This window comes from Genypterus blacodes, unplaced genomic scaffold (genome assembly GCF_046128005.1).
Source record: "Genypterus blacodes isolate CSIRO-AG114 ecotype Tasmania unplaced genomic scaffold, CSIRO-AGI_Gbla_v1 ptg000152l_1, whole genome shotgun sequence".
Taxonomy (NCBI): domain Eukaryota; kingdom Metazoa; phylum Chordata; class Actinopteri; order Ophidiiformes; family Ophidiidae; genus Genypterus; species Genypterus blacodes.
This window is the reverse complement of record NW_027466954.1, coordinates 1056834-1072500: the sequence shown is the minus strand read 5'-3', so window position 1 is coordinate 1072500 and position 15667 is coordinate 1056834. Positions and strand designations below refer to the sequence as shown.

The window sequence follows — 15667 nt, the reverse complement described above, 5'->3', positions numbered from 1 at the left end:
GAGGAGGCGGGGTTAATGTGGGAGGAAGTTTGACCTTGAAAGGATTTTAAATCTGTAAACTGCTCCGTTTTTGCTGCAAATGTTGATGTAATAAATTCTCATTAACATGATAAAAGCTGCTGATTGTTTCTTGTAACATTTGCATCAAAATAAACAGATCAGCAGGTCAGTCTGTGTGTCGGAGCTGGAATGGTTCATGTCTATGTTCCTCCACTGTTTATAATCTGAATGTTTCCCTCCATTCAGGCTGCACAATGGCTTCAACTATATATATCTTTAATATTTAATCTGCAGCTAAAGCCACACGTTGAGTCTTTACAGAGTGTCGGGTGTGACTCAGCGCTTTATTACACCAGTGCATCGATATGATTGATGAATCACACAAAGAAGATCAAGCTGATCTGAACCATGATGGACGTCATGTGCTGCCAAGAGATGGGCTGCTCTCCATCACTCAGCAGCCACCGCACTAACCTCAGATGAGGCCTCAGACTTTCACTGTCCAAGCAACCAGTGGTTACATGAATTCATAATTAGTCATTAGGTAAGATAAACATCCATAAATTAATTGAACTGTTAAGTAACTGTTTGTATCCAGCGATCAAACGGTGTTTAATCTAGAGGTCAAGTGCTTCATTCAATGCCTTTCTTGTCTTGTAACTGCTGTCTGTGTGTGTGTGTATGACCCCCTCTAGCAACCACCATGTGGATCAAACCTGCCACCTTCATGACCTCATCAAGGACCTTTATTCAAGAAAGTGTGCTGCGTCTGGAGTGTGATGTCATCGGTAAGTTCATAAGGGATGTTTAAACATTTTTCCAATGTTTCATTGTTGTTTGTAAGTGATGAGTTCTATTGCTGACTGGTTTTATTATGTACCGTATTGAAGTTGAATTATGATATGGTGGCAGAATGACAACAGCAGAAAAGGAGACGGATGTGGAGAGTTATGTTTCCTTCCAGGATTTAGGGGTTAAAAGCACTGTTAACCATCATGTAGACCGACCTGTGTCGACTGCTGATAGTTACAGATCTCTGTGTAGCACAGGTTTATGCTCACAAAGTTACTATTACAGTTCTTACAATTCATTTGGTATATAATAGTAGTAATAATAATCTAATATAGAATTCATATCTCGTATATAACTAGTAAAGAAGACAAAAGAACAGGTTTAAACTGTTCAAACACAATGGTATGATACCATAAAAAAAGTTAAGCAGGCGGTGTAGTTTGTTCCCCCGCCCACTACAGCCAAAATCACGACATCATGACAAACATTCATGACCTCATGGAAAAGTTAAACACACAAGCAAGTTTGAGGTCAAAGTTTGGCAAAACAAACTATGAAGGAGTGGAAGCAGGGTGAATTGAAGATTTGTGGAGCAAATAACATTCAGCATTTTACCAACCCAGCAGAGGAAAGGCCTTAAAGAGGGAGAGGCTGTAATAGAGAGCCTGAGAGAAGCCTTCAACTCTTGAGAGGAAGAAGAGCTTCTGGCATGAGTTGGTAAAATATCTTCAGAAAACTGTGATCTCCCAGAAAAAGGGCGACAAAGTCCTGAAGAACCAAAGACGGATACCTTGTCTCGGGCAGAAGCAGAGATTCAGGAACAGAGAATCATGAAGACAAGATCTGAAAAAAGTCCAGCTGAACTAGAGGACATGTCAAAAGCCGCTAGAAAGCATGTTGAGAATCAACTTTCCTAGCATACCACAGAACCTTCATGGATGTCTTCCCCCCCTGCTGTCGAATACAACGATGAATGTGTTGTTTTTATTTAATTGAAAAAGATTGAATTGCAATGGTGATCCGCCTTGATTAATGGTCACCAGTGGCCACAGTTTAGCCCCTACCTGAGATATGAGCTGAACCAACTCAGGACTGTACCAGATAATTCCACCCACTCCTGTCTGTCAAGAAGAGCTTTTTGGTCTACAGTATCAGAAGCTGCACTAAGATCAAGCAGCAGCAACTGAGACAGTATTCAGGCAGATGAAGTTGAACACCTTTGCAGTCTCAGTGCTGTGATGCTGTTTGGAACCAGATTGAAATCTGTCCAAAGGGTGGTTTACACCCACCAGCACACCCAAAAACCGTGACATCATGACTAACATTCATGATCTCGTGTAAACCATTTCATCACTACTATATGATTACATCACAGCACAATTACACACTTGTGTATGTGTTAAAATTCAAGGTAATATATAAATCAAGCAAGCTTCCGTGACACATATGGCCCATGAGAGCAGGGAGGCATCTCAAGATGAACTCAGGGTCTTGGAAGGGAAGAACAAAAAGCTGCAGAGACCCAATCCTGCAACTCTGGTACCCAGTGGAGAGAAATGCAGCAAGCCATTGAGAACATCAATGGAGAAGTTGAAGAAGATCATCTCGAAGATTTTTGGAGCAGAAAATAACCTTCATCTGCCACAGAGACGGGGGGAGCAGCATGCTGACACAGGGAATATCCTGCTCCATAAAGAAAAATGTCAGAAGCCATTCCTGAGAAGATCAATGGAAAAGTTGAAGAAGTTCATCTCAAGCAAGATTTTTGGAGCAGCAAACAACACTCAGCATTTTGTTAACCAGCAGCGGCAAGCTGAAACAGGGAATCGTACTCTTGTACCCAACAAAGAGAAACGTCAGAGGCTGCTCCTGAAAACCTCAGTGGAGAGGTTGAAGAAAAGCATCTCAGACAAGATGTATGAAGTGGAGAATAAAACGGAGCATCTTACCTATTTGCCTCAGAGTCGAGCACAGCCGCATGCTGAGGAGCACAGACAGGCCCCAAAGAGACCGGCCGCTATTTTTGCTGAAGTACGGACCCTGAAAAAATATGTCAAAATGCAGCTCCAGCTGTGGGAGATGGAGAGGCTGAAGCTAAGGAGAGAGTGCAGTGAGGTGCACAGACAGGCCAGAAAGAGAGATTGGTATCTGCGTGCTTCAATACAGAAGCTAGAAGAAGCCTTCAAGACGAACAAGAGGTTTAACCTGAAGGCCTGGGAGAGGGAGAGGTGTTTCTGGCAGGAACTGGTGGAGTATATTGCACAGAATCGCAATATGTGCTCCCAGGAAAATGATATGTTTCACTCCTACCACATACTGACGAATCCTAACAAAGGGAAGATGGATACCATGTCTGGGAAAGCATCAGAGGTTCAGAGAGAGAGTTTCATGATAAAATCCTTTGCAGAACATCTTAGTCCGGTACAGGAGGACGCTCGACACAGAGTTGTGCAACAGAAGGATCTGTCTCAAACAAGACCCAAATCTATATTAGTGAAATCAGTAGCAGCCAGAAAAGGGCTCAAGGTGCATTGGTCTGATTGGGCAACATGAAGAAGGGCCACTCCTTACACAAACGGTAGGGTTAATATTGACAGACTTCACATTTTGGAGACAGGAGGTTCTGGGGACACTGATGGACAAGAAGTGATTGAGCCAGATTTCACTTTAACCAGGCACAATATGATGCCCGGCTCCTCTGACCTACAGTGCCCGTGTAGTTGATCTCCAAGTTTCATTTCTTTGCTCTGTCCCTCCACACAAAGACAGACACAGGAAGACACATGGATGTACTGTAGATTTATGGTCCCTTAGGGGGACAGTGAAGCTATCACCACCACCCTGATGTAAGAGGGAGCTGTTACGTAAAGCTCATTCACACACTTTGGCCTGTAGGCGTCACAAAACAGAAGTCTGAAATGACAATAAAATGATAAAACAATAAAAAAAAAAATAGAGTAAGAAAAAGAAGCGGCCTCCCTGTAAATACACGTGTAATCTTATTCTGATGTCCTTGTACCAACTGTTTTGTGATGTGTTGTATACATTCAATTGAGAATGAGTGCATATTAACACAAAAAACAATAAAGTTGATCAGTTAATACTTTAAGTTAAACATTAGTTATCTTGTTTTTGTACTGTATTCATTCAAGTATGGCTATTGGATTTTACAAACTCTTTGGGCTCATCGTTGTGATGTGGGCGTGGTTAAGCATGAGGGTGTGACAGCTGAACATGGTTTATAATTAGGTACAGCTGCAGCGGATTGATTGTGTCATCAAGCCTCATATAAGCATTTTAATGCAGCATATTGACACAGAATTATATTCACATACATATACACATATTCACATTTATTGCCGCACTTATATAAGCAAATATGAATCTTCGTACAGATTTGTATTGTGTACATGTTGGATTCAAAGTTATATCAAGCAGGTGTTGTGCTATGATCCCAGTCTCAAGTTCATTGTTAAATGAAAACAAAAGTTCCTGCCCAACTTCAGACAAGATACGAAATAAAAATACTGTACAAACAAAGATAAGGAGTGTTAAGATGACTGCAGTTAATCATCAATGAAACATTTGACTCCACAACCACTTTTGTGCAAGTTGCGAAAACTGTTTCTTGGATTTTATTCAAAACTATGCAATGCGGAGCGACTCGCCCTGTCTGAGCAGGTTTAGGGGTCAGACGGTGGCAGGTATGAAATGTCCATGAAGGTCCATGTGGACGCTGGCTGGGATGGATGCTCGGGCTAGCTCCTGCATGGTTTTGGCATCAAGGACGAGCATAAAGGAAGAGGTGTTCGGATCCGGAGAGATGACGGAGGACAAGATTACACCTGCAGGTAAAAGTCACAGTGGGAAAGTAGTTAAGTTGTAACATTGCGATGGCTGCTATACTATAATGTTCCCTCCGCTTATTTTGCATCATATTTCTGAAGTCATTGGAACAACCTTGAAACCATTATAGAAGACCTAAATACAGCCACTTAGGGAATATTATCTAAGACTTTGAAGACCCTAACGGCACACTTTCTCTGTTTTGTGTGTTCAAGGAAATGAAGGCCTCACCGTCATCTTCCTCCATGGCTCCCGGCGACGCCACAAACACTGGCTCTGATGGGTAACTCTTCTCTGCATGCCACTCAACATGTGTTTTGGTTACGATATCAAACTTGGCGATCTGTGGGACAGGTGAGTAACAATGGCATTAGCAAGCTGAGGTCAAAGTTCAGAGTTGTGGAAGCCGTGTGTTCAGTCACAGTTTAACGGTTAAGTGTATCATTATTTTTCCAATATTATAAATCGGTTGCATCAGATTTAAAAACGGCAAATCAAAGGGTTCATCCTCTGGGGACCATGGGTGCTTTAAGAAACTTTGAGGGGGATTTTTTCAGTGGTTTTTAACCAAAGTGTGTTAGACAAGTAATCCGCAACCCTGCACTGCTAACATAGCTGACGGTCAAAAGTAACATCTCTCGCAGTTTGTTAAGATTTTCCGTTGTGGACTGATGTTTATGTTGGATCACGCTGGTGGTGCACCTTGTTGGGATGAGGGGACCACTCAACCCTTGAGCCGTAGAAGTAGCGGTACTTCTTAGCGTTGAAGTTATAGTTGATCCCCGGAAGCTCCAGACCTGATGAAGAGGACGATGGTTCAGTATGGGAGACTTAAAGAGGGTTTGAGTAGGCACAGTGTGAACCAGATGAGACCTTCAAACAGAACTTCCGGCTGGCAGTAAACTGATCCGTCCTCCTGCATGGTCGCCTGAGCTGTTGTATCCGTGAGCGACACCAGGTTACATCCTCTGGGAGACTCCTGGAGAACCACAAACATGCTCAGGGTCAGTCTGAAGATGAGTAAAACCTCCCACAACAGGCAACAACCTCCATTTGGTAAAGGTCTTGGGATTATAATGCAATAAAAACAGGGTAGGGTGATTGGTTTGAGTCTTCGGTACCTTGTGGACGTTGAGTGGCAGGACGAACCTCTGGCAGATTGGTGGAGAGAAGACCTTGTTGGAATCGATGAAGCTGCCGGTGTCCTGTCTCATGTTCTGGATGTAGAACATGTCGTAAAGGTTGCTGTCCTTGTAGCTGATCAGGTCAAACACCACGTGACCGTCGTCCTCGTAGGCGTTGATGTGGTGGAAGACCACCAGTGCGTCGCCATAGAAACGGGTAGAGATGGTCTTCCCTGTCTTTTTGTTGATGAGGTGCAGCAAGGTCTGTGACAGAGAGAAAAACCACCACAGAGCAACAGATGACCATTCTGATTGGTTGATGAGGTTTTGATACTGCCTGTCCAATCAACAATAAGCTACTTAGATGCAGTGGGAGGGGCTTACAGGGTCCCCCTTGTCATATTTGAGGCAGCTCCCCCAGTTGACCCCTCTGAAGTAAGCGGTAGCCAGTCGGAGGATGTCCAGTTTGAAAGGCTGCTCCACAAACACGATGTAGTTCTCAGTCATACCGAAGCTGTGGAAGTACGCAGGATTAAGAGACGAACGCATCGGCAACGAGCCCACGATCTCAAGCTCCCCAAGCGCTGGCTTCTGCCCCTCCTCTGCAACAAAACAAACATTTCAGCTTTAATCTGCAGCTGACGTGATAAAAGATGACACGTGAAAGAAACGTAAGGATACCTGGGGCGAAAGCTGGGACTTTGAAGATGATATATTTGGGCCGGCCCAAGCCCAGGAGAGCTGTGCCCATGTTGTAGGTGTTTCCCTCCTGGTCGTAGTGAGGGTGAGCTGTGGCCAAATTCAGAGCTACATGGTTCCTGTAGTTAATCTGGACATCAGTTCAGGTTTTAAGGCTCGTCTGAGGTGCAAAACATATGGACAAAGAGCAACTGGATGAAAGCTGGGTAACACACTCACCCTGCCGATGGTTTCCAGGGTAACAGGGTCAATCTTGTTCATGTAGTTAACCTCGGAGGAGGCGTAGTAGTCCCGACCGTAGCGGATGATGTTGATCAGGTTGTTGTCGGTGAAGTCTGGGATGACGTTGCAGAGGTGAGTGAAAGCTCTGAGAGAAGAAGACAGGAAGTGTCTCGCTTATTGGGACTTAATGAGAATGCATTGAGGAATGAAACAGACTTCTGTGAGTCCTAGAGAGACTGAAACTGATGTGTAGGTTTCCTCGATGGACTGAATCAGATCTCTACTTGTCCCAGGCTGCCAGAATCCAATGTATGTGTGTCCTGTAGCAACAGAATGTGATGTGTAGATGACTAAGGTGGAAAGGAGATGGCTTGGTGACGTTGGTGGACAGATCTTTATAGGTGGACCAAATCAGATCTCTGTGTCTTGTACCTGGAAAAGATGTTTTTGCAGGGATCTGGGTAGATCATGGTTCCAAACTCAGAAACAACAATCCTGTCAGCCGTGATATTTCTCTTGTAGGTCTCACTTTTCAGGAACTTGCTTCTGTAAAACACCTCACCTGAAACAAACACCATGTTTACATCCATTACTCATGTTAACAAACGTCATCAGAGAACATGAAGCACCGAGATACAGCAGATCAGTGACGGTTACTATGTTTCAAGGTGTTTGAGGGAATTATGAGAGTTTCCTCAAGAAACACACATAAGCACATGAGAATCTCTGGAATGCAGAAGTCGGCAGGTGTGGGCGGAGACTCACCTTTAGTGAAGGTGAAGCTGTGGATGAGTGACAAGCCATCAAACCAATGGTTGTACTCTGAATCACCCACTGAGAACAAGCCAGGGCCGTTTCTTAGCAAAGTGCCCTGCAGCCAGGACGGCATGCTGCCTGCACACACACACACACACACACACACACACACACACACACACACACACACACACACAGAAAACCACTTTGTGATTGTTGCTTCTTGGTCGTTCATGCATTAATGGACTTGTGGGACTCGAGTCGTTTGTCAGAAGACCTTTGGATCGGGGATGAAAATGGGGAATTCATCCATTTTTCATTTTTTGCGAATAAATGCGCTCAATGAGAGGATTTCAATTTGGAATTTGTGAGAAATGTTGTTGGTAGTTTATAGATTAAAACTGAAATGCTTTTTCACTCAAACACAAACTGTACCTATGAATATTAAAACTAGAGAAAGTGATGATTTTGCAGCGGTACATGCATGCAGATAGGAAACGTTACCATGATCTGATTTAATATAGAAAGGTTTCAGTAATATCAGTCACACTGACCTTGTACTTCTGCTTTCAGAGGCTCTGGCGTTTCACATCCATTTTGGGCAAATATCGACTGCATTGTATCACTGATGACTGACTGGACTTGTACACTATTCAGGCTCTGACAGAACACACACACAACCACACACACAGCTGGCCTTATGTAGTGTCATGTAGCCACGCTGCACATGGACTTTACTCTGTTCATAATGAAAATGTTCCTGGTTTCTTGGTCATGATCAGTGTGACAACGTGTGTGTGTGTGTGTGTGTGTGTTTTATGTCTGCATGCCTCCTGAAAGTGCATTTAGATGCTTCATTCCTGATGCATTCCTCTACCAAATTCCCTTTTTGTTCTAAATGTCATTTAGTTCATCTGCACTTGTATTTTAAAGTAGCAGGTACTGATCAGATCCTTTGAAGTCAAATGACATCAAAAAGTTGATTATCTGTGAGGAGAAAATGTCAGTGTTGTAACATCAGCTTTATGATCTTTCATCTGTATATAATATGATGTAATCATCCAAAGTCATCCGGCTTTAAAGATGATTATGTATCAATAAAAATATTTATTAAATAACTTTGAATTATAGCATATCAACTAATTTACGAGGCTATCAATTGCAAATACAGAAATAATTCAAACATTGCAATTCATAGATTTATAATATATACATGTATATTATAAATTACATCATGAAAAAAAAATCACATTGCAGATCTTGCATTACGTTCAGCCAGTGACAAAGTGATAAATGTTTCCTGTTGGATTGACAATTTTATTTATCGATTTATTTTTGCTGAATATTGTTTTTGAAGAAATCCTCTGACATAACAATCAGCCTGCGGTTATGAAACGTTGTGGGGATGTAGTGTGTAGATTTATACACAGAGAGGGGGAAGAAAAAAACAACGATGAGAAGGAAGATTTGTGATACAACAATCAACACTTTTCTGATGGTTGTATGAGTTTGAAGCAATTTTGTTTATTTTGTCTCATTATCCTGAATGTGTGTTTGTGTCTAAGTATGTGGGTGTGTGTGTATGTTTGGTGAGCAGAGTTCACAGTCTGACCTTTAGTATTGTCAGCTTATCTGTAATTGGTTAATCAGTTTATTACTTTACGGGGCCTTTACCACGTCAAAGAGCACCAATGGACGGGCGCAGACGTGCACTTCCACAGGTTTACAAGCTGAATATGAAATGGTTCAGTCTGTCCGGCTTTTGTAAACATTTCCTTTCCAAAACATCATGAACAAGCTGATGATGCTTCAACATAAAGCCAAGAGACACAAGAACGTAAAGGTTGAGTCTATGCATGTTTGTGTTTGTTCATCTGGTAAAACTTTCTAAACTTTGTTAATATATGTTAGGATTAATGGGAAACAAAATTGCTAAATTTGCCAGAAATTCATGCCAAACTAACTGTGACCACTGGGGGCAGTAATCACAAACGTCATCAACACTTCCTTTTATCAAAGCTAGTTTATCAACAACCGCACCTATACTTGATAATGAGGGGTCAAAGGTCATGTGCCTTTCAATTTAACAGGTGATACAGAATGAGAAAGGTTCACACTGATTGATCCAGACTAAGAACTGTGTGTGTGTGTGTCAGTGACCACTCAGCAGTTTTTCTAGTTTTCAAGGACATCAATATATTTCCATTGCATATTTCAGTAGTGTCAGTTAAAATTGGATTTATAAAAGTCATAGTTAAATATTCACAAAATGACAAAGTTGATCAAATAATCCATCTCTTTGATTTTGATAATTTTTGATCCCTTTTGAAATAGTACTGTATGCCTACACACGGTACTGAGCGCAGTTACTTACTTTCGCCACTGGAGAGCAGTGATTACAGGCCTTTCTTGATCACTCGGATATGATCAATATCTGAGTGAAATTGTTGTTGCAGTTACTGTTTATGACCGCAAGGGGGCAGTGTGTGCCCAGTGTTCAAAATGAGCGCCATGCTGTTGATTGATGTTGTAATGATGTGTGGAGCCAATAATAGCAACTACTCAAACTACAAACATTGTTATTAATAGTTTTGTAAGAGGACCTAGCTGAGCTTTCTGTGTGTTCGTTGAATTCGTTGGTGAGTTGAAAGATGAGGAAAAGATGAGCTGAATCTCCAGATGAGTTTTAATGGAGTAAGACGTTGGACACTGCGCTGGTCCTGTTGCACGGGGGCGTTCCCCTGGTGTTCTAATTCACTGATGACAATGTGGTCAAACCGCTGCTGATTGGTGAGCCAGCTGCTGTCCTCCAAATGCTAAGGCTTTGATCAGGTGATGCAGTGACCCTCAGCTGCACTCTTCACCTGTTGACAGATATGTGTTATCTAGCCCTCCTGGAGTGAGGATTGTCAAATCTCTCTCTCTCTCTCTCTCTCTCTCTCTCTCTCTCTCTCTCTCTCTCTCTCTCTCTCTCTCTCTCTCTCTCTCTCTCTCTCTCTCTCTCTCTCTCTCTCTCTCTCTCTCTCTCTCTCTCTCTCTCTCTCTCTCTCTCTCTCTCTCTCTCTCTCTCTCTCCCGCTTTCACTTTCTCTTTCTCACATTTTGAAATTCTTATGTGTGTCAGAAATGAGAAGCTGGTTGCTGAATTGCTGGTGCTGAGTCACCTCCAACCTTGAACCAGTTCTTCCGGGAACTATGCTGGCGACATGTTTAAAGCACACGGAGACAGAAGAAGACGGAGAGTAACCACCACCGCTTTAAAGAAGAAGACCTAACGCCCACAGTGACGGCCATCCCTTGCACCATGTGGAGTAAGTTTCATACCACTGAATTCTGTTTATGAAGGTTAATATTCACTTTAAACATCGTTTACAGCAATTAGGGATTTCCTTGAATCTCTAATCCTCTTGATTCAGGCTACATTCACTTTCATAATCAACATCAATAACTGATCACAACTTTATCTTCCTGCTTTGTTTATTTTGGTTACGTGTTGTTTCTGTTTGTATGTACAGATGTCAGTCAGATGACAGAGTTTCACTTCCTCTTTCATTTGTCCTTCAGGCTGTAGCTTAACGTAGCTTGACGATCCAGGCTCTCTGACGGCTCACACAGCTGTCTATGCAATGAACATACATACAATGAAAATTTGCAGATAATAAAATGGAACTATGCTCCTACAGAGTAACGTATAAAGAGTAATAAGCTACATAATCCTGTGAAACAACCTCAGTTTGATAAAGAAAATACGCTGGATTAAATACAACAACATTTATGACCTTTATGACCCTATGACCTTTTGAATTTGAAACAAGAAGCACTATTAATAAACTGTATGAAGAGTTCATTGGTAGCAAACACTGACGGTTCAAACACACACAGTGCTGTAAGTGTGATCAAATCAAAAAGCACAAATAGTTTTATGACTTTCAGGTCTCACTGCACTTTATTGGAGAGGTTCACTGAGGCCATCTTAGTGGACAGACTAAAGTTTAAACCCAAATGAGCCACAATGACAGCACCTAAAACTGAGCTGTGGAAGACGCTGGAGTGTTTGACAGAGGCGGACTTCAAGGCCTTTCGGTGGGTCCTGCAGGACCTCAGGCATGAGGGCTTCCGTCCAATCCCGGCAGCCAAGCTGGGGACAGCAGACAGGATGGACACAGTGGAGCTCCTGAGGCAGAACTACCAGGAGCAGACAGTGGAGGTGACCAATAAGGTTTTACACACCATCAACAGGAATGATCTTGTAGAGCGATTGTCTTCATACAAAGGTGAGCGGAGGCACTGGACCAATATAATTTATATTTATAAACTTATATATAACGTATATTGTCTATAATGTCAAGGAACAGTTGTGCTGCTGGCTTTGACACAACTTATGAGTTTGTACTTTATTTATTTGTGATGTACTTTCTTTCTATATGTGACCCCGTATGGGGATGGGAGTTCTTTCCACCCCTGCTACTACATCTGTAAGTAAACCTCTGAATCTGAGCTTCCCCACTTTGTTCCTTTGTTACAGACCCAATGGAAGCAGCACAAACACTTCCACAACCAATCACAGTTTACCAACGCAAACTCCAAACAAATCTCAAGCACATTTTTAAGTTTGTGGAGGAAGGCTGGACAGAGAGGAAAGATAAGAAACACTTGGATTGTATCTTCACAGAGCTTTACATCACTGACGGGAGTGACATTCACATAAATACACAACATGAGGTCATGCAGACTGAAATGAAGTGGAAGCCAATAGCAGAAGAGAAACCAATCCAACTCTGCAACATTTTCAAACACCCCAATGAAGAAGGCGTGCCCATAAGAACAGTGCTGACCAATGGGATTGCAGGAATTGGCAAATCTTTCCTTGTGAGAAAGTTTGTGTTAGATTGGACCAAAGGAAGAACCAATCAGGATGTGCATCTGACATTCCCCTTCACCTTTCGTGAGCTGAACCTGTGGAGTGGAAAAAGTCGGACTTTGGTTGAACTAATTCACCAGTGTATCCAACAGACCGTTTGCATTGAGGTTGCAGCTCTGAACAACATCTTCACTGCATTACAGACATCAGGAAGCTCCGATTATGGAAAGAGTGAATTCAAACTCTTGTTTGTATTGGATGGACTGGATGAAAGCCGCCTGGATCTGGCTGGTGCTACTTTAGTGGATTCCATAGACGTGACCAAGTCCATGAGAGTAGAAACACTGCTTAAGAACCTCATTGAGGGAAATCTGCTTCCCTCTGCTCGCATCTGGATAACAACTAGACCTGCAGCAGTCAATCAAATCCCTCCGCACTGTGTTGATATGGTGACAGAGGTCAGAGGGTTCACTGACCCTCAGAAGGAGGAGTACTTCAGGAAGAGATTCAGAGATGATAAACAGGCCAGCAGCATCATCTCCCACATCAAGACCTCACAAAGCCTCCACATCATGTGCCACATACCAGTCTTCTGCTGGATCACTGCTACAGTTCTGGAGGACCGGCTGAAGACCAGAAAGACAGGAGAGCTGCCCAAGACCCTGACTGAGATGTACACAGAATTCCTGGTTTTCCAGATTTTCCAGACAAAAAAGAAGTATGAGGGAGAAAAGAATATTCAGTACATCTGCTCACTCGCTAAACTGGCCTACGAGCAGCTGGAGAAAGGCAACCTGATCTTCTATGAGAAAGACTTAAATGAAAGTGGCATTAACTTCAGTGAAGCCTCGGTGTACTCAGGAGTGTTCACAATGATCTTTAAAGAGGAGCGCGGTCGCAAGAAGCACATGTTCAGTTTTGTCCATCTCAGTGTTCATGAGTTTCTGGCTGCTCTTCATGTGGTGCTGTCCCTTATCAACAGCAACAAGAATGTAATGACTGAGTCACAGAACATCTCTCAGACTTCAACCAAAGAACAAGCTATGACAGAGGTGCACAGGATTGCTATCAACAAAGCGTTACAGAGTCCAAACGGACACCTGGATTTGTTCCTCCGCTTCCTCTTGGGCCTTTCACTGCAGACCAATCAAGAGCAACTTCGAGATCTGCTGCTGATGACAGGAAGTTACTCATGGACCAACCTGGAAACGATCAAGTACATCAAGATTGCGATTGAGACGAGCATCTCTGCAGAGAGAAGCATCAATCTGTTCCACTGTCTGAATGAGCTGAACGACTATTCTCTCGTGAAAGAGATCCAGAGTTACCTGAAATCAAAGAAACCCTCAGCGTACAGAATCTCTCCCTCTCAGCATTCTGCTCTTGTCTCTATCTCACAGTCATCAGAGCAAAGACTCAAGGAATTTGACCTGAGGAACTACTGTGCTTCAGAGGAGGCTCTGCTCAGTATGCTGCCAAGGGTCGAAGCCTCCAGTAAAGCTGTGTAAGTGTGCAGAGGATTGGGTTCCACCAGAGTTTCTGCTGTCTATTCAAAGAGAGACAGCATATCTGAACATTCATTCTTCTTTATCCAGGCTCAGTGCATGTAATCTGTCAGGAAGAGGCTGTGAAGCTCTGGCCGCAGTCCTCAGCTCCCAGTCCTCCAGTCTGAGAGACCTGGACCTGAGTTGCAACAACCTGGAGGATTCAGGAGTGGAGCTCCTCTGTGCTGGACTGCTGAGTCCACACTGTTGTCTGGAAACTCTCAGGTCAGCTGTTTACTCTACGTTTCATGTTTATTCAGTCATTTCGACGCTGAGTCCTGCTGAATGGAAAGACAAACACTTTGAACTCCAGTTTGCATTTCCTCATGCGTCTCCTTCAAATCTGATTTATTTTTATTGTTGCTCATTTCTTACTCAGCCTGAGCGACTGTAGCCTGACGGAGAGAAGCTGTGGGTCTCTTTCCTCGGTTCTCAGTGCTCAGCCCTCCAGTCTGAGAAAGCTTGACCTGAGTGACAATGACCTGCAGGACTCAGGAGTCAAACTGCTTTGTTCAGGACTGGCAAATCCAAACTGTGCTCTGAAAACTCTACGGTCTGGATTCCTTATATACACATGATTTATGCTGTGCATCATTGAAATCCCTCCTATCTTCTGCATTAGGACACTGATTTTTGACATTCGAATATCTCTAATTCCAGAGCAGCATGCTGAGGGTCTCATATCTGTGTGTGTTTTCAGGCTGTCGAGGTGTTTGATCACAGAGACTGGCTGTGTTGATCTGGCCTTATCTCTGCGTGCAAACTTCCGCCACCTGAGGGAGCTGGACCTGACGTGCAACGATCTAGGAGACGGCAGAGCAATGCTGCAGTGGGCAGGCAGGGCACTGGCGAGCCTCTGGTAAGGAGACGCACAGTCAGAGTCTATCAGTATCTTTAATGTCACTGATGATGAGTGGAGTTTAGCTGGCAATTATCTTAAGAGAGAGTGAGTACGATTGATAGATCTTTGCTTCCTCTTTCAGGATCGACCCTGGAGACGAAGTTGAATCTTGTATATGCGATCTGAAGAAGTGTACGTTGCTTTGAGGTGGAGGTGGAGTGGAGCAGGCAGGTTGACGTGGCGGTGACTTACAGAAGAATCAGAAGGAAAGGTAGCAATCCTGCCTGTGGGTTTGGAATGAATGATCTGTCCTGGAGTCTGCTCTGCTCCGAAGGCGTGTACAACGCCTGCCACAACAACAGAATCACATATATCCCCCTTTCCCCAGCGTTGCACAGAGTGGGAGCGTTTGTGGACCAAGATGAAGGCACAGTGTCCTTCTACAGCGTCTCCTCCGACACCACCATTCACCTCCACACTTTCAAAGCCACATTCACTGAACCACTTAATGCTGCGTTTGCCATCCGGTTTGGCTCTGCATACCTCTGCCAGCCCTGAATGATGAAGCGTCTCCTGTGCAAACGTGCATCAACTGGCGGTTTGGAGAATTCACTGTTGTGCCAGGAGTTACATGAGAAGATCAGTCTTTAATAATTTGATGATTTCAAGTCTTGTCATCGTGAAGAAGCAGAGAGAAACTTGTCTTATCAAGTGAGAAAGATGAAGAAGGGGAAAGGAAGCTGTACAGAAAATATCTGAATTTTTGAACCAGATGTAAAGCATGTGTGTGTGTGTGTCAGAGGGGCATGCAAGACACATTTTAGATTGCCGTGTTTGCATGTTGACGTGTTTGCATGTGTGATTTGACACAATAAAGTTTCTATTCTATTCTAAAGAGCTGCTTTCTGGACTTTATATACTTTATTCATCTCATCTGTCCATGGATGATATGGATGTTTAGACCTCCATGTCAATATAACAAG

General features: G+C 43.3%; 2 protein-coding genes across 2 annotated transcripts; one reads left to right on the top strand and one right to left on the bottom strand.

Moving 5' to 3' along the window:
• Positions 1 to 4115: 4115 nt before the first annotated feature.
• On the bottom strand, positions 4116 to 8274 carry bco1l (beta-carotene oxygenase 1, like). Its single transcript, XM_076165906.1, has 11 exons — positions 7994 to 8274; positions 7449 to 7577; positions 7116 to 7245; positions 6681 to 6828; positions 6444 to 6591; positions 6147 to 6364; positions 5760 to 6026; positions 5512 to 5617; positions 5341 to 5435; positions 4870 to 4981; positions 4116 to 4637 (listed from the first exon to the last, which is right to left on the bottom strand). The coding sequence occupies exons 1-11, from the start codon at positions 8055 to 8057 to the stop codon at positions 4483 to 4485; spliced, it is 1572 nt and encodes a 523-aa protein (XP_076022021.1). The 5' UTR covers positions 8058 to 8274; the 3' UTR covers positions 4116 to 4482.
• A 2064-nt stretch (positions 8275 to 10338) lies between these two features.
• LOC143012665 (protein NLRC3-like) lies at positions 10339 to 15579 on the top strand. The gene is made up of 7 exons (XM_076165914.1): positions 10339 to 10749; positions 11010 to 11712; positions 11964 to 13803; positions 13895 to 14068; positions 14223 to 14396; positions 14544 to 14702; positions 14827 to 15579. The coding sequence occupies exons 2-7, from the start codon at positions 11451 to 11453 to the stop codon at positions 14888 to 14890; spliced, it is 2673 nt and encodes an 890-aa protein (XP_076022029.1). The 5' UTR covers positions 10339 to 10749; positions 11010 to 11450; the 3' UTR covers positions 14891 to 15579.
• Positions 15580 to 15667: the final 88 nt, after the last annotated feature.